General features: G+C 53.1%; 1 protein-coding gene across 9 annotated transcripts in view; it reads left to right on the top strand.

Moving 5' to 3' along the window:
• The window catches only part of LOC135917913 (atlastin-3-like), a 161548-nt gene extending 136096 nt beyond the window's left edge, over nt 1-25452 (top strand). For 8 of the 9 annotated variants that reach the window (XM_070527337.1, XM_070527339.1, XM_070527340.1 and 5 more), the window contains 3 exons: nt 485-556; nt 5380-5529; nt 24959-25452. In XM_070527337.1, the coding sequence (XP_070383438.1) occupies nt 485-556; nt 5380-5529; nt 24959-25009 (273 nt within the window). In that variant the 3' untranslated portion in view covers nt 25010-25452. Of the gene's footprint in view, nt 1-484; nt 557-3545; nt 3741-5379; nt 5530-24958 lie in introns of those variants that run through there. The other variant, XR_011509040.1, reaches the window with a different exon arrangement.
• Nucleotides 25453-26021: the final 569 nt, after the last annotated feature.

The following is a 26021-nucleotide window of genomic DNA, read 5'->3' as shown; positions in this document are numbered from 1 at the left end:
CACATTCGACCAAATATTTAGTGTCCCTAAATCTAGATCATGTGAATGCTGTATAACACTCAACTTGTGCAAGTAATTGTTACGTTCTAAACTAAATTTGTTGGTAATGTTACAGAGACAGTCGACTGGCCAGAGTACTTACTCGGGGTATTTGTGGCCAACTGGTTGGCCATTATCGTTTCAACGGCAGCACCCTTGTTGAGACATAGATGAACACTGTATCACACGAACACGAGCCCTTGTGTGGGATTTAGTGCATGGTTTCTTTATGTCTCAACAGGTGTGTTGCCTTCGAAATGAGATTGGATTGGAACACTTTAATAAAAGCCCTATTGATTCTATACTACCAGTACCATTGTGACAGCCAGCCTTCGTATGGATAAATAAGGTGAAACGCCAAGTGATGATCTTCGTACCACGTACGAAATTTGGCGTTGGGTTACTGGGAACGTGCAGCGTCTAACTGCAGGGTGTTGCGTTACAGGCGATGACAGAGGCGGCCAACGTTCAGGCGCTCGCTCGGGCACACGAACATTACAGTGATGGCATGGAGCAGGTAAGGAGTTAAGCGGCACGAAAAAGGATGATACATTGCAGGGACCGCTGAACGATATATTATCCTAGGATTTGTTTTTCTAATGGCGATTAGCATTCTTGGGCAACGTCCCCCACTTTGTGGTTTATTTATACGTGCCTAGCCTCTTTCATATATGTAGTTGCCAAAGTGGCCTACTAGAGTAAAACACGTTGTGGGGCTAGTTGGTGCATAGCTTTCAATAGAATAAGCGCCAAAAAGTGACAGCACACAAGAAGAAAAACAGACAGGACAAGGCGCTCCTGTCTGTTTTTCTTCTTGTGTGCTGTCACTCTTTGGCGCTTATTCTATTGAAAAAAAATGATGGCCTACTAGATTGGTCCATAAGGCATGTGCCGGCTGCTATCTTTCCAAGCAGGCAACATGTGTCGCTGCGTATGTCTATGGTTGTTCGTTTTTGGGTAAAGCCCGATTTTACCCGATTTTTACGCCCCGAACATGTTTCAGAAGAATTGGGTTAAACCAGATTTCTCCCCGAATGGACCTTCGCAGTAGCAATCTGCACAATCGTGCGCTGACGGCCCGGCGTTCTCTCCGGGCACCGCGCACAGTATAATTTATATAAACAAATGGGTGCATTGTCCCCCTGCTGCTTGGAGAGCGAATACTGCTTTCTGGCGCTGCACTTTATCCCCGCTATCTCGACAGGTCGCCATGAGCTCGCACGTGCACACAAAAAAAAGGCTTCCAAAGGAAAAGGGCAAACAGCTTTGAAGCTGACCACGCTGCGAGGGCATGACTGCCATTCAGGGAGTAACAAATTTAGGACGAAAAAAAAGCAAAGAAATAATTATGCAGATCCCGCGCACTCTGGGAATCGATGTAAGCGAAGCCTTCTCTGCTGTTCGCTTTGACTGACGATAATTAGCAGTTATGTTGACGGTTAATGTTTAATTTCTTCAACGTTTCGTCCAACACAAGAATGGTGGGTTGATGTGATGCAAGGTGGTTGACGTTACCTTGCGTGCATTACTGCTGTTTGTCTGCGTAGTACACAAAACACAAAGGGAGAGGTGTTTGCTTGAGGCGTTGTTGTGCGCCATATTTCATAAACTCTGAGAGGGTTGAGCATTATCATTGCCTCACATGGCACATCGCATCATGGCAGAAGCATTAAACTTTAATTGTATTATGGGGCTGTACGTGCCAAGACCACAATCGGATTATGAGGCAGGTCGTAGTGTCGCACTCCGGATTAATTTTTGACACCGTCCTTTAATGTGTCCCTAAATCAAAGTGCATGATCGTTTTTATTTCGCCCCGTCGAAATGTGGCTGCATCGGTCAAATCCGCGGCCTCGAGCAATGCCATAGCCGCAAAGCTATCGCGCCAGGCAAAGAAGTGTTGATTTGACGTGCTACCACGTCCGTTGTGTCGCCTAGACCCTGCGGTGCGCTTTAATTAATGCGGCTTTGCTTCTGCAAGCCCTGTGTAAGTTGTCCGCTAGACATATTTGCATGGTTTTATTTCTCATAAATAGCAAAAACGCACCGTACTCTACCTTGAACTTAACATTATCCAGCGTTTCCTTGCTTTCTCACGTCCACCTTTTCCCTATCCCCCCCTCGTATTTGTAAGGGAACTGCGATCGAAGAGTGGCAAGGCTGTTATTCATTCGTTTCGCGACTGCATCGGTTCTGCCCATTCCCTGCCTCCTCTCCCCCTCCTCTCTTCAATTCTACTAGCTTTCCCCTGGACTTGCACGTTGGTAGGAAGGTAAGCGCTTTCGGGGGGTCACGGATAATTACAGCTCTCATCACTATCATCATCAGCCTATTTTATGTCCACTGCAGGACGAAGGCCTCTCCCTGCGATCTCCAATTTCCCATGTCCTGCGCCAACCGATTCTAACTAGAGCCCGCGAATTTGATTTTAGTGCACCACCTAGGTTTGCTACCGTTCTCTGCTGCCCTTCCCTTCTCTTGGTACCTATTCTGTAACCCTAATGGTCCAACGTTTATCTAACCTGTCCAGCTCCATTTTTATCGCTTAAAGTTGATTTTAATATCGGCTATCCCCGTTTGCTCTCTGATCCGCACCGCTGTCTTCCTGTCTCTTAACGTTACGCCTAGCATTCTTTGTTCCATCGCTCTTTTTGCGGTCCTTAACTTGTTCTTAAGCTTCTTTGTCAGTCTCCAAGTCCCTGCCCCATATGTCAGCACCGGTAAAATGCACTGATTATACACCTTCCTTTTCAATGATAATGGTGAGCTTCCAGTCAGCAGCTGACAATGTCTGCCATATGCGGTCCAATCCGTTTTTATTTTTCTATGAATTTCCTTCGCATGATCAGGGTTCCCTGTGATTCATTGACCTAGGTAAACGTACTCTTTCTCAAACTCTAGAGGCTGGGTGGTGATCTTGAACTTTTGTTCCCTTGCCTGGTCATTCATCATTATCTTTCTCTTCTGCATATTAATCTTCAGCCTCACTCTTAGACTCTATCTGTTAAGAGGATGCTTTAGCTCGGGACCAACTCCTACGCGGCCTATTCAAATACATGTAAAACGCAAAAACGTTTTTCTGTGTTAACCCCTGGACCGATTTTAATGATATTTTCCTTTTACATGTATTTAGATAAGAGCACCAGAGCTAAAGCTTCCTCTTAATTAAGGTCCTCAATCATTTGTTGTAACTCGTCTGTAGTGTTGCTGAATAGAACAATGTCATTGGCAAGCCGAAGGTCGCTGAGGTATTCGCCGTCGATCCTTACTCCTAAGCCTTCCCAGTTTGATAGCCTGAATACTTCTTCCAAGCATGCAGTGAATAGCATTGGAGAGATTGTGTCTGCTTGTCTGTATTCTTTCTTTATAGGTATCTTCCTACTTTTCTTCTGTATAATTAAGGTTGCTGTGGAAAATCTGTAGATATTTTCCAAGATACGTAAGCGGTCTGCACTCCTTGATTACGTAATGCCTCTGTGACTACTGGTATCTCTACTGAATTACAGCTGTCAAGAGGCTAAAGTGGCAACGACCCGGGAGTTCCAGAGGGGATTGTGCAGATTCGACGCGGTGCCGTCCAAACGAGTTCCTCCCGTCTCTTTTCGTCTCTGCCATGCTTCTTCCATGTATATACAAACTCTGAATCACCCCCCGACGCGGTGTGCTGCACAGCAGCAGCAGCGGGAAAGTCGAAGCAAAAGGTAAAGAAAGCTTCGCTTCAAAACGGCGCTTCGCATACTGCAGATTAGCCTGGGGTACGTGCACCTGGTTCCATGGGTTTCATGCAAAAGGAACGGGTGGTGAGTCGCTGGGGGAAGGATTGAGCAACGAAGATGCTTCGTGCACGGGTTTTTTTACTAGCGAGGGCCCCAACGACTATTAACACTTTTCTTCAGCCAGCCTCCGTCACGGCGAGTTAGACGTGCTCATTGGTGGGCCTTGTTGAGAGCCATGTGGCGTTCTGCATCCCCCGCGCTTCACGCAGCTTGTGATATGCCCTTTCGACTGCCCAAAAAAAGAAGGAAGGAAGGCACTGCACTCAAAATTCTGGTTTGACAAGAACCGCCAGATTTCGACAATGGGGGAATTGTTCCTATTCGAAGGACTTCAAAAAAGAGTCACATTTTAGTGGGGGTGAGAGAAATAAAAACGAGACAATGTGACCACCAAGCGATTGGTACGCGGCCATCCTTGGTCAATCATTAAGAATGAGCGTGCCAAGGTTACACAAAGGGTACGTAGCCTTAAATTAAAGTGACAGCACCCCATCTGCTTCAACCCCCTCGACGTCGAGCGTGGCTTCTTGAGTGAGAGTCATTGCAGGGAGGTTGCAGGAAGGTTGCAGCATATATTTTTTTTGCAGTTACCTCACCGGCTCCCGAAGCAGTGTCGCGGGAGGGTAGGATTCAAGGGGATTCGCAAAAAAAGGAGTTAAAAATTATGGAATGTTAGCAAGATGAAAGAACGAGCATCTAACAAATCTAAATAACTTAATAAAGGAATCAAAAGACTACGGAGACTACGAAGTTTCAACTAGGGTGCAGTGATTACAACTATATATTGTGTCTTATTAGCATTGCAGTTGGCAGCGATGTAGCCATTTCGTGTGTCTGTGGTGGCAATGCGGCGTTTACGTCGCTGCATTTATTTCATGGTACTCGCATTAGCATCAACATTCATCATGAGGTGGGTTCTACCGGAAAGTTTATTAACACCCTCAATGCAGCGCCACAAAAATAAGAAGTTAACAAGTCATGGGGTCAAGAGCTGCTATATTGTTATAGTATCCGGTAGACCGTCCGAAACGGACAAAATTGATACCTGGCACATGGTGGTACATGTCACTGTGGCGTGAGTAAGACATTTCGAAAGGTCACTATCTAAATATATGATTCCAAGTGCCAAATTAATATTTAATTATGTGCGCTTTACCCTATTTATCTTTTCATATTTGAACTGCAGTGAAATCTCTGTTGTTGCGAAGTTGAAAGCTTAATGCTATGTTTTAATGAAGTATGACAGTCTTCTTTCTGACAATATTCAATAAAGATTGCAAGAAAAGATAGTTCCCAACAATTACAAGGATTCTTTTTTCTCTTTTGCTTAAGTGTACCATATGCAGGAAAGACGCGATCTGCGATCTGGGCACTGCCACCGCGTGTTATCTCTTCGATCCGCTATCTTCATTATTTAGTTGGTATTTTATTGAACGCATAAAGATTTCGCTATTGTATAATGCCCTTGCTGCATTGAAGCACATCAGTGCTTACGCGTTTGTGAAGAGTTTATAGTTTTGTGAATAAATCAATAAAAAATCAACAAACATGGCTTTGTATGCAGGTGTGCGGCGAATCGCTTCCCCGCCTCACTGAGGAAGGGCTGAAAATCCACCACTACCGAATGCGAGAGTCCGCTGAAGAAGTGTTTTTCAAAGCCTGCTATTCGGCCGGCAAGAGGGTGCTACGGTGCTTCGTAGTCACGCTTGAAAGTGTAAGTTCGTCGCTGGCACCACAACCATCTACAGCCTGCAGCCCAGTACTCCTTCTTAAAGCTAATCTATGTTAACTGTAAACCTTCCTCAGGCTCAGAGACATAAAAAAGGCAATAGAATGGTGGTAGTGATTGTGGAAGAAGACTGAGCCCACTTGTGGTACAGTTTAGTTAATTCTAACATTTTGAGTGCGTAGTTGAGCCAACCTCTCGCCGATAGTGCCGCTTACGTATAATTACCACTGTAATGCGCCGCCGCTTCGTCGTAGAGAAGTTAGTATGAACGGCAAATCGCGTTCTTGAGTGCACAGATTAAGCAGCTGTTTTGTTGTTACCACTCTGAAGGCAAAACAGTGAGGCCAAATGTGTGCATGAACAAAAATCTTTAATACTTGTATTTCCTTGGTGTTTTCTGGCTCTGCGCTCTTAAGCTTACTACACGAATGTTTCAATGAGATGTGACTGCTCTGCCATCTCCGCAGGAATGCGACAGCACAATGAGGGGGAGGGGCGAGGGGGCGGTCTGGGATACCTGGTTTTCCCTAAATATGATATGTGCATCGATATTATTGTATTTGCAGATTTATAATCTGTATAGTTAGCTATTTGTTTTTTTATATTTATAACTGTCTGCTAAATTCTTTTGGAACGCAACACCTGGGACATGAAATCATGTATACTACGCAGTAAACAAACTGACCCAGGATTTGCGGCAACGAAAAGCGTGGTAAAGAAACGCGGACGTTCAGAAGACAGCGAGCACATCAAATGACAAGTACATTTACTTGTCCTCGGGAAAAAGAAAGAACGAGCTGAAAAATGACTTAAACCTCCTTAACGACGAGCCAGGCAGCAATCCAATTTTACGGGACCTCAGTGAAATTTTATAAACATGTGTGTGTGTGTGTGAGTGGTTTTAAAGGGGGAAAAGGAAGAGATAAGTACAGCGCTGTTACTGCCTCTCGTGCGAGGGCACCTCCACGGCGCTGTACGGGTGAAGGGAAAGGGATAAAAAGGGTAGCGAAGAAAACAGGGTATAAAAGTGAGAGATAGCCCAGCGGTAAGGTACGTCAGGAAGGCGCGGCGGCTACAGCCGCTCGTACAGTTCGGCGCCGTCCAAGAATTCAAGCAGTGCCGCGCAGGCGCGTCCGGTCACCGACGAGTGCGCCGCCGGGAAGAGAAGCGCCTCGGTGCTGTCGCAGGGCAGGCCAAGGCGACGGTAAGTGCTCGTGAGCGTGTCGCGCTGCACGGAGTACGCTGGGCACCGTAAAAGCACGCGCTCCAAGTCCTCCACATCGGCGCACTTGAGGCAAAAGGGGCTCCCCGTACCTTGCAAGCGGTGTATCCTTGCCGCGGTGCGGTAGCAGCCGATGCGGAGGCGAAGCAGCTGCGCCCGGTCTCGTCTGTGAAGTCCCGTGCGTGGTAGCAGCTTCGGCGGGTTGCCACTGGCGACGCGGGCGTCCGGGTGTCTCGCACGCAACATGCCAGCCACGGTGTGATTGGCGACATCGAAGGGAGTCACGATGAGCGATCGAGGGACCGACGCCGTGTGGGCGTCCCTTGCGAGCCGGTCCGCTTCCTCGTTCCCGTGTATGCCGATGTGGGCAGGCACCCACTGCAGAACGAGGTCGCATCCCTGCTCGCAAACGCCGTGCAGCCTGCGGAGGAGGCGCTGAATGAGCGGGGATCCCTGGTCGGCCCTGACCAGCATGTGCAGTGCCGCTCGGCAGTCCGTGAGGATGGCCGCCGCAGGGATGCGCCGTCGGAAGATCAGCTCGGCCGCCAAGTCGATGGTCGCCAGCTCCGCGTGCGTTGATGAGACCGCGCTCAAGACGCGGCACTGACTGTGCGCCGGGATCTCAGGAGCTACGCACGCGGCAGTAGCAGCACCGTCCCGCAAGACAGAGCCGTCGGTGAATACGAGCACCCGGCCGGCCAGCTGCTCGTTGATGGCTACGGCAGTCTCCTGTTGCAGGGCGCAGAGCAGTGTGTTGCGCTTGCCTCGAACGACAGGTACGGTCGTGCGGACGAGCAGACGACGCTCTCGATGCGGGGGCGGAGCAAGCTACGTACACGTGACGCCACCCCGTACCAGGTTGGCGAACTGGGCGACGCGGCGACCCATGCCGGAGCTCGGGAGAGAGTGCAGCCGGCCGATCAGCTGCTGGCCGTGCCGCGAGCGATGCAAGCGCGTCTCCCCCGCCTCGGCGAGAGTGGCGCCGCTCTGCGAAGACCGCGGGAGGCACAGGAACTGGCGTACTACGGCTCGGTGATCCGCGTTCATCACCCTCCATTGCGTCGGCTGCAGGTCCGCCAGGGGCAGCGCGTACAGGATCCGCGCCGAGGCCACGGAGTTGTACGGGCGCAGAGCGAGGGGCGGCGAGCAGCCTTGGCCACGAGCGAGCAGGGATCGCGCGGCGCCCGCTACCTTTGCGGCACCTTTCCGCAGGGCAGATACCGCAGCACACCAGTTCAGCCGTCGGTCGATCACAAGGCCAAGGTAGCGAACCCGCTTCTCCCACGGAAGTAGCACTCCGTGGAGGGTGAAGCGCGGCGTGCTGTACTGCCCATCGTACTTTGGGTGTATGATGAGCGCCTTCGTCTTGGCTGCCGAGAGGGTGAGGCCGATGCCGCTGATGTACTTGTCGACACCGTCCAGCACGCGCTGCACACAAGCACGCACGGCATAGCCGACACTGGTGGGGCCACTCACGAACAGCGCGATGTCGTCCGCATATACAGCGACACGAACCTCATGCACCGGGAACTGGGGAATGTAGTCGGGGATGCGTGCCAGCGCAAGGTTAAACAGGAATGGGCTAAGCACACTGCCCTGCGGCACTCCTGTCACAACCGCACGCGGCCGACTGAATGCTCCCCCAACGCGCACCCGCATCGTCCTGCCGCCGAGGAACGCCGCAACGTAGATCCGCATTCGTCCGCACGCTCCGAGCGCATCGAGTGCGTCCATGATGGTAGTGTGTGGCAGACGGTCGAAGGCGCTCTCAACGTCGAGGAGGACGAGGTAGCCTGCCTCGCCCCGACGTTTTGCTGTCTCCAGCGTGGCGATCACGTCGGCAAGGCACTCTGCTGTGGCCTGGAGTCGCCGGAAGCCGCTCTGCTCCGCCGCAAAGGTGTCGAGCGCCGCCGTGATACACTCGAGCCGCCGCAGCGCCATGGCCTCGAGCACCTTGCCAGCAGTGGAGGTGAGCGAAACGGACCGGTACGAAGCAGGATTGCTGGTTGCCTTGCCAGCCTTGAGCAATGGGACGACCACCGCATCGTTCCACTCGTCCGTGATGCTGCCGGTCCGCCAGACGTCGTTGTAGGCGTCGAGCAGTAGCAGGAGCTGGTCACCATCCAGGTTCCTAAGCATCTGATATGTGACGCCATCGGAACCTGGTGCTGAGCGGCGCTTCCTCGATGTGAGCACTGTGCGAAGCTCACCGATAGTGAAGTCAGCCTCGCACAGTGCCCTGATGTCCTCGAGGATCCCGGCCGATGGGAAGTACCGCTCCGGGGCAAGCAGCTCGCGCCTTGGATGCGGTTGCGGCTGCAGCACGTATGGCGCCGGTGGACGGACGGTGGGCGGCGGGCAGAAAGTCTCGGCAAGCAGTTCAGCCAGCTGAGCATTCGTGATGCCGCGCGCCACGGCGATGGAGAGGGCGGGGCAGCGCGGCACGCGGGGCCGCAGGATTGCCCCAAGGATGCTGTTGTGCCATTACCACAAGCCCGGATTCCGAATCTGCAAGATGCAGAATCTATCCTGCGCGCGCCCAAATTCTCCCTTGAAAAGGCAAGATGCTGAGCCGTCAGGCAGCGGTGTCCTGCGGGAGAAGCCTCGGCGAGCAGCGTGTTTGGACGTGTCAGCGTGTGCCAGACAGCCCGGCGCCGCACCTCCCTTTGCCTGGAGGTCACCGCGCGCGCGAACTTTGAACCGGGTGGCCAGTGCGGTCGCTGGTTGGACCCCTCGGACGACCGTCGTGTGCTGACTTTGTATTGGGCCGTTGGAGTGACAATGGTTCCTCGGGGATTATAAAAGCAGCGACGCGCTGCCTGAAAAACAGGATCCGCCGACCCACCGGGAGACAGTGTCGCTCCCGACTGGGGTGAGATGTGTCACGCGTTTTCGCCGGACGCCGTCGTGCGGGAACAGTCGCGTTTGTGTGAGCTCTCGGCCCCAGTGCCGATCCGATCTTGTCCTGTACAATGACCTGTATATAATGTATAAAATCCCTTTCGTTATTCTCATCGACGCCTGGCTCGGAGTCTTCGCTACCAACGCTCTGTCACGAAACGGGTGACGGGCGCTACGGGACCACAAAGTCGTAATAGTGGTGCAGCGGTGCAAAGTACGTAACACTGGATGGCAGCGACGGGATTGACCGGCATCAGCTACCTCGGCGCGGTGAGTGCCTGAAGTTTACCTCAAACACCAGACTTTCTTTGACACAGGTTATAGTAGCTTAGGGAAGGATTTGGTGTTGCATTGTGATAACCTTGTGTGTTTCAAGCCTAGTAAGAGTGTTTTGAAAACCAGGGGATGCTGAGGGGGTAAACAGGGCAGTGTGTGAAATACTTGCATATGTCTTACTAGTAGTGTTATAGTAGCGTACGGCAGGTATATTCAAAAAGGGTAAACAGCAGGAGGACAGTGTGAACGATGGAGAAGTACAAGGTGAAGGAACTTCTCGAAATTTGTGAGGAGTTGGGCATTGAGTTGGGCTCAACCAAAAGAAAGAATGCGATCCTTGAGGTCATGAGGACTGGGGACGTAACGGCTGAGGAAGCCGCAGAGGCCTTGGCGGGTGTCAATGAACGTCGCGAAGAGGAAAAGGAGGAAAGGAGAGAACAGCAACGTCGCGAGGAGGAAAAGGAGGAAAGGAGAGAGAGGGAGCGACGTGAGCACGAGCTTAAAATGAAAGAGTTGGAGATCCGAAATAACTCGCCGGCGCCTAGTCTCACTTCTAACGTTCCAAGAATACGCGATCAACTTCCACCCTTTGTCGTCGGAGAGCATATGGCCAAATACCTCGTGAAATTTGAGCACGTGTGCGAACGGAATAGCATTGAGCGATCCCTTTGGGCACAGAATCTGTTAGCCTTGCTTCCTGGGGAGGCATCAGACGTAATAACTTGCTTATCGAAAGAGGCGTTTGAGAGCTACAGTGATGTGAAGGAAGCGCTACTGCGGAAGTACAAATTGTCGCCCGAAGCTTTCCGGCAGAGGTTCCGGTATGCAAAAAAGGGCAAGGAGTCGTATGTTGACTTCGCGTTTCGTCTAAAAGCCGACCTGGTGGAATGGCTGAAGGGCGAAGAGGTTTACGACGACCGCGACAAAATTGTCGAATGCATCGCGTTGGAGCAGTTCTACCGTTGCATTGATGAGGATGTCCGGCTCTGGCTGCAAGATAGGCTAAAGGAGGTTAAGCTAAACAAGGCAGCAGAGTTAGCGGAAGAGTATTACACCCGCCGCAGCTTGCACAGCAAGGCAGTGCGCGTAGAAAAAGCAGATAGGAGAGATGGGTTTTCCGGGAGGTCCGACGAACGGAAGCAAATCACGCGTCGCGAGTTTCGGGACGACGAATCCCTTACCAAAGAAACTGTAAGGGAAGGACAGAATGCATCTCAGAATGATGCCGATGGTCCGAAACAGCGAAACGAAATGACGCGTTCTTTTGAAAAACGGAAACCGTTAACCTGCTACAATTGCAAAAAGCAAGGGCACATCGCTGCAAGCTGCCCAGAGAGAATTGCTTTTGCAACGATACAGGAAACTCACAAAAACATACGTCTATTGGAGCCCTATGTGCAGAAAATTAAGGTAAACGGCAAGAAGTGCCGAGCACTGCGGGACTCTGCAGCAACTATGGACGTTGTTCACCCGTCTTTCGTCTCCTCGAGTGACTTTACGGGAGAGCGCGTTAGGATACGGCAAGTGGCCGAGAAGGAGAGTGTCTGTTTACCGATCGCAACGGTTATCATTGAAGGAGAGTTTGGGAAACTTAACACCGAAGCCGCTGTGTCAGCCGCCCTCCCGGAGCAATTTTCCTACCTCTTCTCAAATAGCTCGGAGCAGCTGCTGAGGGATCGCGGCAAATCATTCTTTGCCGACGTGGCGTACATGGCCCTCACGAGATCCAAAGCGCGCCCGCTGTCGAGGGAACTTGACTTTGCGTCGGTGAGCGAACAGCGGTGCGGCACACGGACCGATCAAGGTAACTTAAGTGGTGAGCAGGCACGGGAGAGGCAAAGCTCGGAGGCTGGCCTAGGCGAGCGGGTCCTGGAGGTGAGTGGGAGTGACGCGTGCAGTGCTAGCCGCGATAGAGACGCGACGCCGCAATTAGGCGACGCGGGCTCCACACTCGCTCCGGTTTCCGCCAGCTGGCAGGAGCAGGCTGCAGTTGAAAGGGAAACTCGGATTCGCGAGCAACAGGAAGATTGTTCACTAGCCGATCTGAGGAAGAGCGTCAAACGGGGAGTGAAAAAAAGGAGGGTTTCATTTGGCAAGGAATCTGGCTTATTGTACCGCCGCTACACGTATAAGCAGGGTCGCAAATATAAGCAGCTTCGGATTCCGCGAAAATATCGCCGGGAAAAATTAATGACCTCATTTGCTTCCTCAGAAGTATGTTTTCGGTCCAAGTGATTTCAAGGGGACCATTCCATTTGTAATTATTATTGCTGATTATTAAGTGTTTCTATTTTGGTGTGTTGTTAATTTGAAAACTGGTTGTTTGAGCCTTGTGTACTAGATCGTACACCTGCCTCTTGTTGCAGCGGGAGCAAAAAGAGGGATAGCAATTTAGTTAGGTTGATTTGAATTAGGGCCTTGTCTGGTGTTTGACGGGAGACAGAGGGCACTTGTTCGTGTTGGGTGTTGCCTTTTGCCGGTCGGTTTTGCAAGCTGCAGAACGACCAAGCGGGACCAGTGGCGAGAAGCAAGGTCTTAGGAACGACCCGAGCGGAGCTGGTCAAGGTGCCTTGGCGACGACGCGGTGAGCAGAGCTCCTGTCCTGGCGAGTCGGACCTGGGCACGTGAAGTTACCTGGCGTCCCGACACTGGACGTGAACTTGGACGAGCCTGACGAACGTGCGCGCCCGGCATCCGAGCCACGTGGAGGCAGCTCGTCTTCCCGGCGCCTTATCTGAGGGCGGGGATGCTGTTGTGCCATTACCACAAGCCCGGATTCCGAATCTGCAAGATGCAGAATCTATCCTGCGCGCGCCCAAATTCTCCCTTGAAAAGGCAAGATGCTGAGCCGTCAGGCAGCGGTGTCCTGCGGGAGAAGCCTCGGCGAGCAGCGTGTTTGGACGTGTCAGCGTGTGCCAGACAGCCCGGCGCCGCACCTCCCTTTGCCTGGAGGTCACCGCGCGCGCGAACTTTGAACCGGGTGGCCAGCGCGGTCGCTGGTTGGACCCCTCGGACGACCGTCGTGTGCTGACTTTGTATTGGGCCGTTGGAGTGACAATGGTTCCTCGGGGATTATAAAAGCAGCGACGCGCTGCCTGAAAAACAGGATCCGCCGACCCACCGGGAGACAGTGTCGCTCCCGACTGGGGTGAGATGTGTCACGCGTTTTTGCCGGACGCCGTCGTGCGGGAACAGTCGCGTTTGTGTGAGCTCTCGGCCCCAGTGCCGATCCGATCTTGTCCTGTACAATGACCTGTATATAATGTATAAAATCCCTTTCGCTATTCTCATCGACGCCTGGCTCGGAGTCTTCGCTACCAACGCTCTGTCACGAAACGGGTGACGAGCGCTACGGGACCACAAAGTCGTAATAGTGGTGCAGCGGTGCAAAGTCGTAACAATGCGTCATGGACTCGATCGAGCGCACGCTCTCTCCAGCGATGAGCAAAGGCTGGACCAGCTGGCGACGCGGCGCTGCCTTGCATGGCGACGGCATACCGCGTCCAGCCGGTTGTACACAGTCCAATGTTCGCGCTGGCCCGAGCGCAGCGCTATCCTCTCGGCACTGCGACGCACAGCGCGGAGGTTTAGCTGCTTCATGTCGGGCACGGGCGTCCCGGCCGGCACAACACAGCGAGTTGACGCGGCGCGCGCGCACCGTGCGATGTGTTCGAAAAACAGGCCGCCCTCCGAGACTGGCAACTGTAGCACACAGTTCCCGGAATCGCGGCCAATTCACTACACTGTACGCGCGCGTCGGCAGGTGGGCAGCATGGTGGGGCTCGAGGTGGATTGGATAGTGGTCGGACCCTCGCATGTCAGGGTTGCGGCGCCAGACATAATGGCAGCGCTCCGAGACTAGCGAAAGGTCCAACACACTGCCCTCGCAGCCACGACGAGCGAAAGTCATACAGCCTGTGTTGGCTATGAGGAGACCCGCCCGCTGGATGGCGTCAAGCAGGTCTCGGCCACTGCTGTCGGTGTGGTTCGATCCCCACGCCGTGTTGTGCGAATTGAAATCCCCGCATACAACGAGATCCCCGCGCACACATTGCGACAGCCGGACGATTAGCTCCTTGTCCCAGCGGCCGCCGCAGCACGCGTAAACACTCGCGACGCACGTGTCGGTTGCTCCGATTCGCACGGTAACCGCCACGTACTCGACGCCCGCGCACGGCAAATCGTCAACACTCACTACGGCCTGAGGGAGCCCAGCGCGCACATAAAGTGACGCGCGAGATCGCCCAGCCGGATGAGCGGAATCGGTACACGGAATGGCCGTGCATGACGCCTGCTCGCAGCCAACAGCACTGTGGTAGCTGACGAAGCCAGGCAGATTGAGCTCTCCCGGGCGGACGTGGGTTTCTTGCAAAGCAAGCACGTCGCATCCGTCCAAAAGAGCCCCATCCGCCAGCTCTGGATGACGGCGGCGCATCGAACGAACGTTCCATTGAACGATGCGCGGCCGTTGCTCCACTGGTGTGCTAGCCATGCTGGATCAGGGCGTCATGCATTTCCAGTGCTGCCACACACATGTGGCGCACTGGGGAGTCGGCAGGTACCGATTCCAAAAGTGCACGCAATGCCGACGCGAGCGTCGTTATGACGAGGTCACGTGCATCGGGTGTTGTCGTGCTACGGGGTTGGGCGGGGCTGCTCTCGGCGGCTGGCAGTGGCGCTGTGTTGCCGGCCAGCACGTCGCGGAATGATCGGCCCGGCTGAACCGACGGCGATGGTCGAGGCTCGGGGGCGCGCTGTCCTGTGGTGGTGGTGGCCGGCTGCTGGTTCCGCGCTGCAGGGGCATTGCTCCTCGCGAGAACCAAGGCTTGTCGGTGCGTGATGCGCGGAACGGTTCTCGCGAGTATGCTCGCCACCCGCCGCTCGAGCTGCCAGTTGGGGCAGCGTGGCTCTGATGACTCGTGCGGGCCCCGGCAGTTAATGCAGCGGGTCCGCGTTGAGGTGCAGGCGGTCGTCGCGTGCGACCCCGCGCACTGGAGACACCGTGGGTCGCGAGAGCAGGTTGCAGTGGCGTGCCCGAAGAGCCCGCATCGACCGCACTGCAACGGCCGCGGAAGCTGCGGGCGTACGATGAGGCGCTGCCTAAAGAGGTGAACCTCCTCCGGCACGTCTCTGCCAGCGAAGCGGAGGGTTGCCACATCGCCGCTCCTGGTGACGGCCAGAACGGGCACCCGGGACTCAAGCCCCTCAAGGATGGAAGGCCCATCGATCGCCGGGTCCACGTTGAAGAGCGTGCCCGTGCAAGAGTCGGCGATAAGTGCCTTCGCCTTGACGGGCACGTCGCATATCACCCGGACGGCGAGTAGTGCACACAGGTCCGTGCCGGGCAGCGCGTCGACGGCCACGACGTTCCGTCGCAGGTTCGGCCGCACTGGATGGGTCCCTGCAACTCCGGCCAGGAATGCGGCAATAGCGTCGCGTGATGCCGCAAGGAAGTGGGCCTTCCTTGCGAGTGGTCTGTACAGGACAGTTTCCCGTCCTTCTGTGGCCGGTGCGGTGTCCTGTACTGCAGCAGGGGCGCTTGAGCGTACGCTCGTGGCAACGACGGTGGTGATCATCGTGGCCGAGCGCATGTTGCGGCGCTAGCGACGGCTGTTTTTTTTTCCTGGCCGGCTGCTTCGTGCCGGGGAGGAGAGGGGCAGCGGGTGGAGGCGGGGCGTCGCCTCGCGTGTGCGCCGTGACGGTGGGGGTCGGCGCATGCGCCGTGGCGCCGCTCTCGGGAGCGTCGCTCTCCACCGCGCGCGTGCTCGCCTCAGTCTCGGTGGGTGCGACTACGGGTGCCGGGGTCTCGAGCGGCGCTCGAGTAGGCGCAGCCTCAGCGCTTGTTTTGGCATTAGCGGGGGTGCCGACCCTTTCTTCTTGGGCGCTGGGCGACGGGGAACGGCTGCTCGCCGAGTCCGTGGCCAGGGTCAGCTGGCTGTCCTCGCTGCTGCTCTCGCCGGTTGACGAGTACGAGCAGGAAGGCGGGCAGCTGCTAGAGCGGCGCGAGCTGAGAGTCTCGTCGTCGTTGTGCGGGGCAGCACGGCCGCGTCGACGATGCTGTGTTGCCACTGGGGCAGTGTCCCTGCAGGTTCCCGAACGTAGGAACCTCGGGGATGGGGCAGCCGCCTCGACAGGCTGCTCGTCGTTCGTGGCGGTGGCGCAAAACTGCTGTCTCGCTTCCGCAAGAAGCAGTTTGAGCGCCCGCGAGTGCGCTGGGGTGGGACCGCGTGGCCCCTGCACTGGGTTGTCGGAGACAGACAATCTCAGTGCATTGGAAGAGAGCCCTGGAAGCTGGGACCTCCGACTGCATCTGCACCCTTGGGAGCCCTAAAAAGGGCAACGCTCGAGGGCGCGGTCGTGGGTGCAGAACACGGGTGGCATGGAGGTTCGCTGATGAGTTCGATCGCAGACGTTCGAACGTGTCCGAGGCGCAGAAGGAACTCAAAATTTTAAAAGCAGTGGTACAAACTTTATTTAACTTAGTGGTTTTCGGCGGTGCGTGGGTCCCACAGCCCAGGGCTTCGCTGGTCTCTGCAGTTCACTGTGCTTGACTGAGAAAAGCTCTACGACTCTCTAGATCTTCGCTAGCAATTGAAACCTCCCATTGCCTGTTACTTGGAACTTGCGCTGCAGAGGTGTATTGGAATTTGGAGGCAGTAGTTTACACGTCCAAGTTACGTGGGCAAGAGTTGGTTGCTCCACGCACCAAGGGCATACATCTTCATAGAGTGCAGGATGTGTCTTACTGAGTATTTGGAGGTGTGGATATGTGCTATAACAAACGGGCCTTTCGGTTAACCCCTTCCTTCTCGTTCATTGCATAGCGAGGGTCTCTAATCTGGCAACAATGAGACCTTCAGGTTGCTTAAGTGGGTATATTGACCAGTTGCCTTCACCCAAAAAGATGACGTACTGTTGTGACGGAGACGTCTCAACGCTGCCGCCACTGTTGCGAAGGAGGATTCAACGTGACGGTGATTAAACGAAACATTTGTATGCAGTATGTACAAGGGCGTTACATGAACGCCTCAGAGGCCGGGAGCATAACTGACTCGCACAAAACCGTGCGGCGAGAAACGGGAGCCCGCCTCTGCTCGCTGTCGTCGTCGTCTCCCTCCGGCATCCCTTTGTTCGGGCTTCTATAACCCCAGGAGTCGTTGCAGCCGTCAGCGGTTCGAACTCCTCCAAGCAGGACCCACCGCGGGTTGCTGTGCGAATTCCGACGAATGGACGAGAGGCACCTGCGTCAGGCGATCTCGGTGAAGGGGTTCATCGGCGCCGCTGCGGCGGCGCCACCGGATGTAACCCGAACATGACTCGCCGCCGGCCTGACGTCATCTTCGATGCAGTGGTAGAATCGCTCCAATGCTGCGCACTCTACCAATTTACCTCGATCGTCATAAACTTCTTCGTCCTTAAGCCATTCAATCAGGTCAGCCTTAAGGTGGAATGCGAAGTCGCTATGCGACTCAGTGCCTTTTTTTTGCGAACCGGAACCTTTGCCGGAAAGCCTCGGGTGACAACTTATACTTCCTCAATAGAGCCTCTTTGATATCATCGTAGCTCTCAAACGAATCCTTTGACAGACACGTTATCACGTCAGATGCATCCCCAGGAAGCATAGCTAACAGGTTCGGTTCCCAAAGAGACCTCTCGATGCCGTTTCGTTCACAAACGTGCTCGAACTCGACGAGATACATTGCCATGCCTTCGCCAATCACGAACGGCGGCAGTTGGTCCCGAATTCTGGGACCGCTCGCCTGAACCGTCGTAGAAGCTACGCCAGACGCTGGCGAGGACTGCCAAATTAAGCTCTAACTCCAACCCCTTTGTCGCGAGCCGCTCTTGTTTACTGGCTTCCTGTTTACGTATACGCTCCTGCCTCTCGGCCTCCTCTTTGCGTTTACGCTCCTGCCTCTCGGCCTCCTCTTTACGTATACGCTCCTGCCTCGGCCTCCACTTTACGTATACGCTGTTGCCTCTCGGCCTCCTCTTTACGTATACGCTCCTGCCTCTCGGCCTCCTCTTTGCGTATACGCTCCTGCATCTCGGCCTCCTCTTTACGCATACGCTCCTGCCTCTCGGCCTCCTCTTTACATATACGCTGTTGCCTCTCGGCCTCCTCTTTGCGTATACGCTGTTGCCCCTCGGCCTCCTCTTTGCGTATGCTCTCCTGCCTCTCGGCCTCCTCTTTACGTATACGCTGTTGCCCCTCGGCCTCCTCTTTACGTATACGCTTCTGCTTCTCGGCCTCTTCTTTACGTATACGCTCCTGTTTCTCGGCCTCCTCGAGCTCGTGGTGCTCTTTGATCGCAGCCCAGGCCTCATTGGCCTCCTCAGCCGTTACGTTCTCGTTCTGAAAGATATCAAGAATCGCTTGCTTTCGTTTCGCACGGCCTAAGGTAAGGCCTAGCTGCTCGCAAATTTCGATGAGTTCCTTTACCCGAAAGTTCTCCATTGTTCACAGTGGCCTCTTGCCGTTTGCCCTTGTTAGAATTCCCTTGTCGTTCACCACTATCGAGCTACTAGCGTGACACGCGCAAGCAATTCTTTACACTGTCTGGTTTACTCTCTCGGCACTAGCTTTGGTTTCAAAACTCTCACTAGGTCTGAAACACTCAAAGCTCTCCACAGTGCTTCACCACAGCCCTACTTTAAGCTACGATAACCTGTGCTAGAGAAGTCTGGGGATCTGAGGGGAAAACATCAGGCGCTCACTGCGCCGGGGTAGCTGACGCCAGTTGATCCCGCAGCTGCCAACCAACGTTGTGACGGAGAAGTCTTAACGCTGCCGCCACTGTTGCGAGGGGGGATCCAAGGCGACGGTGATTAAACGAAACATTTGTATGCAGTATGTACAAGGGCGTTACATGAACGGCTCAGAGGCCGGGAGCATAACTGATTCGCACAAAAGCGTGCGGCGAGAAACTGGAGCCCGCCTCTGCTCGCTATCGTCGTCGTCTCCCTCCGGCATCCCGTGGTGCGGACTTCCATAACCCCAGGAGTCGTTGCAGCCGTCAGCGGTTCTAACTCATCCAAGCAGGGCTCACCGCGGGTTGCTGTGCGAATTCCGACGAATGGACGAGAGACGCCTGCGTCAGGCGATCCCGGTGAAGTGGTTCATCGGCGCCGCTTCGGCGGCGCCAGCGTATCGAACATAACTCGCCGTCGGCCGTCGGGCCCGGCCAATTCGCTCGGCGCCCGGCTTTAGCCGCATGCCGGCAAAGCGAACTTTTTATGGGAGCTTTAGCACAACAGTACTCATGACACCTGCGGCAGAAAGGATGTTCCACATCCGCCGCCATGGTTTGTGAGTGGTGGCGTTGGCTAACACTCCAGGGTTAGTTCTACAAGTAAAACATAAGTACCCAAGAAAGTGAATGGGAAAACGGCGCCGCGATAGTTCAATTGGTAGAGCATCGCATGGGTAATGTGAAGACGTGGGATCGTTCCCTTCCTGCAGCAAGTTGTTTTTTTTTAACCAATTTCACTCTCATTGATTTATCATTTGTTTAATTCAAGTAGCAAGTACAAGTAATCTCCCCTATGTTGTCCTCGGTTTCATTAAGAGACTAAGATGGGCTAGTTGGTTGCTGGCTCGACGGAACATGGTTATAACGGCGCGTTTTGAGAACAGGACACAGAAAGAACGCCCACAGGACGTTCAAGTTCGGCGACTGTCCTGTGTGCATTCTTTCTGTGTCCTGTCGTCAACACGCGCCGTTATAACCATGCTCGGTGTCATTGTTCGTTGGCTTCTTATGATGATTAATAAAAATCGGGCCCCTTTGTTAACCCTTCTTCTCATTTTTTTCTTTTCTTTGTGTGTGTGTGTGTGTGTGTGTGTGTGTGTGTGTGTGTGTGTGTGTGTGTGTGTGTGTGTATTGGCCGGAGACGTATCGGCCGGAGACCGGCCATCATCAGGAATGGTTTACAGGTGTAACGACGGCTGTTTTACACACTCCGGGTAGAGCCTTGGTGCAATTAGCCTTAAACGAAAAAGTTGTGCACAGAATTACAAACGAAGAAAAATGGGATTGATGGTACAATACAGTGGCAATAAAAGAAATTGTGATACACACCACCGCACGACTTCCCCATGAGCCAAGGCATCATCGTGAGGCTTCATCATTGATTTTGACGTAAAAAAATATATATATATATATATATATATATATATATATATATATATATATATATATATATATATATATATATATATATATATATATATATTGCTACGGAATAGTATAACCGATGACGAAGAGGCGAGCGGTAAGAAGACGACGACAACGATTGGAGGTTAGCGCGGGCTGTTGCCTCTAGGCCAAGTGCGGCGTATTACGTTGTAAATATACTTGTATATAGCTTTTCATTTGCGTCTTCTTACGTAACATATCTGGTGGAGGTGGACGTTCCCTGTACCTCGTCACGGAGCTTCGCAGCGGACGGTACGTCGAGCCTAGCTTCATGGCTCCCGGCGATGACAATTCGACTCAGCCGCCTCCTACCCCTCCTGCCACTTCGACGACCTACATCTCTCTCCCTGCTCCTCGTGATCCTGGCGTATTCTCGGGCAAAGATGGGGACGACGTCGATGACTGGATCAGCCTGTACGAACACGTCAGCCGCAATAACCGGTGGGACCCTACTATCATGCTCGCCAACGTAGTCTTTTACCTCGGTGGCACACCTCGAGTTTGGTTTCGGACGCACGAAGAGGAGCTCACCAGTTGGGATTCGTTCAAGCAAAAGCTCCGAGACTTGTTCGGCAACCCCTACGGTCACACACTTGCCGCGCAGAAGGCGCTTTCCGGCCGTGTGCAGACGTCAACAGAGCCCTATGTCACGTACATTCAGGACGTCCTGGCTCTGTGCCGCAAAGTTGATGCAGACATGCCTGAGTCAGACAAGGTATCCCACATCCTCAAAGGCATTGCCGATGACGCCTTCAACTTGCTCGTATTCAACAACGTCGCGACGGTGGATGCTGTTATCAAAGAGTGCCGCCGCCTGGAACTCGCTAAAAGCAGACGTATCGATCAGCAGTTTGCCCGTTTGCCCAACACCCCAGTGACTTCTTCCTGTGCCGACGCTCCTCGTCCCAACAACACCGGCGATATTACCAAGATCGTTCGGCGTGAGATTGAGGCCGCCTATCCGGCTGCCTTCGACTCCGGCCCCACCAGTGCCCGACGGTCACTATATCGCGGCTCCTATACAAGACGTCCTCCTTACACACGGGATCACGGTACCTCATACCGTTTTATCTATTACGGCTAATTGCGTCTGCCTGCCAGTGGTCAATTTTGGCTTGACGACACAAGTGCTGCCACGCGGGATGTCTCTGGCCCAGCTTTGCTCATTCGAAGATCACTCAATAGCATCTATTGAGGTGGACAGCAATTCAGCCGATCCTCCTCTACCATCTCAGTCGACAACTTGCACCATCGCCGACTTACAGAAAATGATTGCGCCCGACATGCCGTCCGAGCGCGCTCGTGAGCTCTACCGCGTTCTGTTTTCCTACAACGATATTTTTGACTTTAACGATCGTCCTTTGGCCCAAACTACAACTGTTAAACATCGCATTAATACCGGCGATGCCCCTCCTATTCATCGCCGCCCGTATCGAGTGTCACCGGTTGAGCGTCAAGTTATTCACGCTGAAGTTCGCAAAATGCTTGCCATAACATCATAGAACCGTCATGTAGTCCATGGGCGTCACCGGTTGTACTGGTAAAAAAGAAGGATGGCTCATGGCGCTTTTGCGTGGATTATCGGCACCTTAACAGGGTTACCAAAAAGGACGTGTATCCCCTACCTCGGATCGATGACGCCCTTGACTGCCTCCATGGTGCTCGCTACTTCTCTTCTATTGACCTCCGCTCCGGCTACTGGCAGATTGCTGTGGACGATCTCGACCGCGAGAAGACTGCTTTTGTAACTCCGAACGGTCTTTATCAATTCAAAGTGATGCCGTTTGGTCTATGTAACGCTCCTGCCACTTTTGAACGCATGATGGACTCCCTTCTTCACGGTTTCAAATGGTCCACATGCCTGTGCTACTTGGACGACGTCATAGTATTCTCCCCAACGTTCGCTACGCACCTCGAGCGCCTCTCGGCAGTCCTGGACGTTTTTCGTCGCGCCGGTCTGCAACTGAACGCATCGAAGTGCCAATTCGGCCGTCGCCAGATTACCGTCCTTGGGCATCTCGTTGACGCGAACGGAGTGCAACCGGACCCAGGCAAGATCCATGCTGTTACGCACTTTCCTGTTCCGAAGTGTGTCAAGGATGTGCGCAGCTTCATCGGCCTTTGTTGCTACTTCCGCCGTTTCGTGAAAGATTTCGCGGCCATAGCACGACCACTAACCGAGCTTTTGAAAAAAGACGCCCCTTTCCAGTGGGGCGATAACGAGGCCTCTGCATTCTCGCATCTAATCGACGTTCTCACAACGCCTCCCGTTCTGGCCCATTTCGATCCTTCTGCGCCTACCGAAGTTCGTACTGATGCCAGCGGTCACGGAATTGGCGCAGTCCTGGCACAACGCCAGCGCGGCAACGACCGTGTTATCGCTTACGCCAGCAGGCTCCTCTCACCCGCGGAGCGCAACTATTCCATCACTGAGCGTGAGTGTCTGGCCCTAGTTTGGGCGGTTGCGAAGTTCCGCCCATACTTATATGGCCGCCCCTTTTCCGTTATCACAGACCATCACGCGCTTTGTTGGTTATGCTCATTGAAAGACCCTTCAGGAAGACTTGGTCGCTGGGCATTACGCCTCCAAGAATATTCGTTCTCTGTCACCTACAAATCTGGCCGACTACACAAGGACGCTGACTGCCTGTCTCGCTACCCGGTAGACGAGCCTGACGACGCCGACAGTAGTAGCGCCGACGGCATTTTCTCTGTGTCTGCCTTCGCTAACATCGCCGATGAGCAGTACCGAGACCTATCGCTGCGAGTACTCATCGAGCGTCTGCACTCTACACCTACCGACGCATCCGTTCGCCGATATGTCCTCCAGGGTGGCATTCTGTACCGAAGGAACTTCCTCCCTGACGGATCTGATCTTCTTCTTGTCGTGCCAAAACATCTACGACAGACTGTGCTCTTTGAGATGCATGACGCACCTACTGCAGGACATCTTGGCGTAACCCGCACGTACGACCGCGTCCGCCGCCGCTTCTATTGGCCTGGTCTCGCTCGCTCCGTCCGACACTATGTTGCTGCCTGTGATACCTGCCAGCGTCGGAAAACACCTCAGGTGCTACCTGCCGGTCATCTCCAGCCGATCACTGTCCCTGTGGAACCGTTCTTTCGTGTTGGATTAGACCTCCTCGGTCCCTTTCCCACGTCATCCTCTGGGAACAAATGGGTAGCCGTCGCAACTGATTACGCCACCCGATACGCTATCACGCGGGCTCTCCCTACCAGTTGCGCCACTGACGTCGCGGACTTTCTCTTGCGTGACATTATCTTACTTCATGGCGCCCCGCGACAGCTGCTCACTGACCGTGGTCGTAACTTCCTCTCGAAAGTTATCGCCGACATTGTACGTTCCTGCTCCACTGAACACAAGCTGACTACCTCATACCATCCTCAAACCAATGGCCTGACAGAGCGGTTAAACCGTACTCTTACCGATATGCTGTCAAAGTACGTTTCCAAGGACCACCGCGACTGGGACATTGCCCTTCCTTACGTCACATTCGCTTATAATTCTTCCCGGCACGACACCGCCGGATTTTCTCCCTTTTATCTGCTCTACGGTCGCGAACCGACCTTGCCCCTTGACACGGCACTTCCTCCTGCTTCGATCTCAACAAGCGAGTATGAGCGCGACGCCATCGCTCTCGCCGACCATGCACGCCAGCTTGCCCGTGCTCGACTGACGGACTCGCAAACCACTCAACAGCGTCAGTACAACGCCCGCCACCGTGACGTACAGTTTTCGCCTGGTGCGCTCGTGCTCTTGTGGTCGCCCTCTCGTCACGTCGGACTTTCACAAAAGCTCCTTTCGCGATACACAGGGCCCTACCGCGTGCTGCGCCAGGTGACGCCTGTGACGTACGAAATTGCCCCTGTGAGCTCAACCTCGTCATCTACTGTGGCACCTAGTGATGTCGTGCACGTCAGTAGGCTCAAGGCCTACTACACTGTTTCCAAGTCCGGCCTTTAGTCGCTACGGGACGGCGCTTTTGCCGCCGGGGTAGTGCTACGGAATAGTATAACCGACGACGAAGAGGCGAGCAGTAAGAAGACGACGACAACGATTGGAGGCTAACGCGGGCTGTTGCCTCTAGGCCAAGTGCGGCGTATTACGTTGTAAATATACTTGTATATAGCTTTTCATTTGCGTCTTCTTACGTAAAAATATATATATATATATATATATATATATATATATATATATATATATATATATATATATATATATATATATATATATATATATATATATATATATAAGTAGCAAGCAGGAACAAAAGCCACAAATATAGATCTGCGGATTAATTGAACGGTTACTTTTGCTTACGCACTGTGGCTACATTCAGCTTCATTTCACTACTTCAGTGATGGCACCACCGTGTTCCGTCAGCAATGGCAAAGGAATGAGTTGGCCTGACTCGTAATGACCGCTGCCAACAACTAATCCGTTCACTTGATTTGAGCCATTGGTTGAAACATTTCTGAATAAGCACATGACTGACCGGGCATTACATCGATAATTACTATGTAATTAGGAGGACATAGCAGAAAGTGCTCAAAGCACCGTGTAAAAGTTTAGACTCTTCAGGAGAGTCTGGGATACCTCAGAATGAAATTAATCTTTCAAGTGTTTATTAACAGTCCATGCCGATCAGTGCCGTAAGAGGTTATTCTCTGCTAGTAAGATTATATTATTTTTATCTTTATGAAGCTGTGCTTAAGTACATGGCCCATTGCTTTTTGGCTCTCAACCAAGCCACTGAAAGAGAGTCACAGTGTACTCGTTTGTTTGAATTTGCAGAAGTTGGAGGAACAGTTCAAGAATTTCACCAATCAGAACCGAGAAAAATAGGCCATCCGTGCCTTTGTCCGCGCCACACTGCCCTACCGCCCTGCCCCACCCACCAGCACGCACAACTCACCTGCATCACGACAGAACTCGACCAGAGGCTCCTTTCAGACGCGCGGACAAATGTCTGATACTCACGACTCAGTGGAGCCGAGACTATAGAATGCTCAAGCAAGCGTATTCTGGTAAAATATAAACTGATTTACCGGATACCTCTGAAATGTACAAAATAAGACTATAATAAACACCTTTGTATTGTGTGCTGCTCCTGTGATGCTGACAGGTTAGCTGCACACATCACTGATCAACAAAAAGCGCCTCTCGTTTTGGGAGTCCTTCGCTGCAAGTCATATATCCTTTTCTCTGTATTATTTCTTTATAATAGCTTTCTAGCTATTATGTGTATGAAATCCGCGGTATTCTGAAAATAAAGCAGTTGACAGATAGTCAGCGCCTACTTGGAAACGTTTTTGTTAATGCGTCCTTGTTTTTTGGAAGCGCTTGTGCAAATAGAATCAGAATAAGAGATGTTACAAGCGGAGTTGTTTTTCTTTTCGGTGCGTATTATTTTCCTAAATATTAGAACTCAAGGAACCCGCCGTGGTTGCTCAGTGGCTATATTGTTAGGCTGCTGAGCACGAGGTCGCGGAATTGAATCCGGCTACGGCGACCGCATTTCGATGGGGGCGAAATGCGAAAACACTCGTGTACTTAGATTTAGGTGCACGTTAAAGAACCCCAGGTGGTCGAAATTTCCGGAGTCCTCCACTACGGCGTGCCTCATAATCAGAAAGTGGTTTTGGCACGTAAAACCCCATAATTAACAAAAAATTTAGAACTCAAGGCGAAAGTTCTTACAGAGGGCTAAGGCAAGCGCGTATGCCGTTTCGATGCTGTCGCATTGTCGTGATGGCGAAGAATGATATCTCTAGTACTTGTTATTAGATTTTTCGGGCACAAAATAAACATGATAAGCAATGTACGTCTGTCTATGTGCGCCCACCTAAAAAGATCA

The sequence above is a fragment of the Dermacentor albipictus genome, chromosome 10 (genome assembly GCF_038994185.2).
Source record: "Dermacentor albipictus isolate Rhodes 1998 colony chromosome 10, USDA_Dalb.pri_finalv2, whole genome shotgun sequence".
Classification (NCBI taxonomy): domain Eukaryota; kingdom Metazoa; phylum Arthropoda; class Arachnida; order Ixodida; family Ixodidae; genus Dermacentor; species Dermacentor albipictus.
Note: the sequence above shows the minus strand (reverse complement) of the source record. Positions and strands in the feature narration are given on the sequence as shown.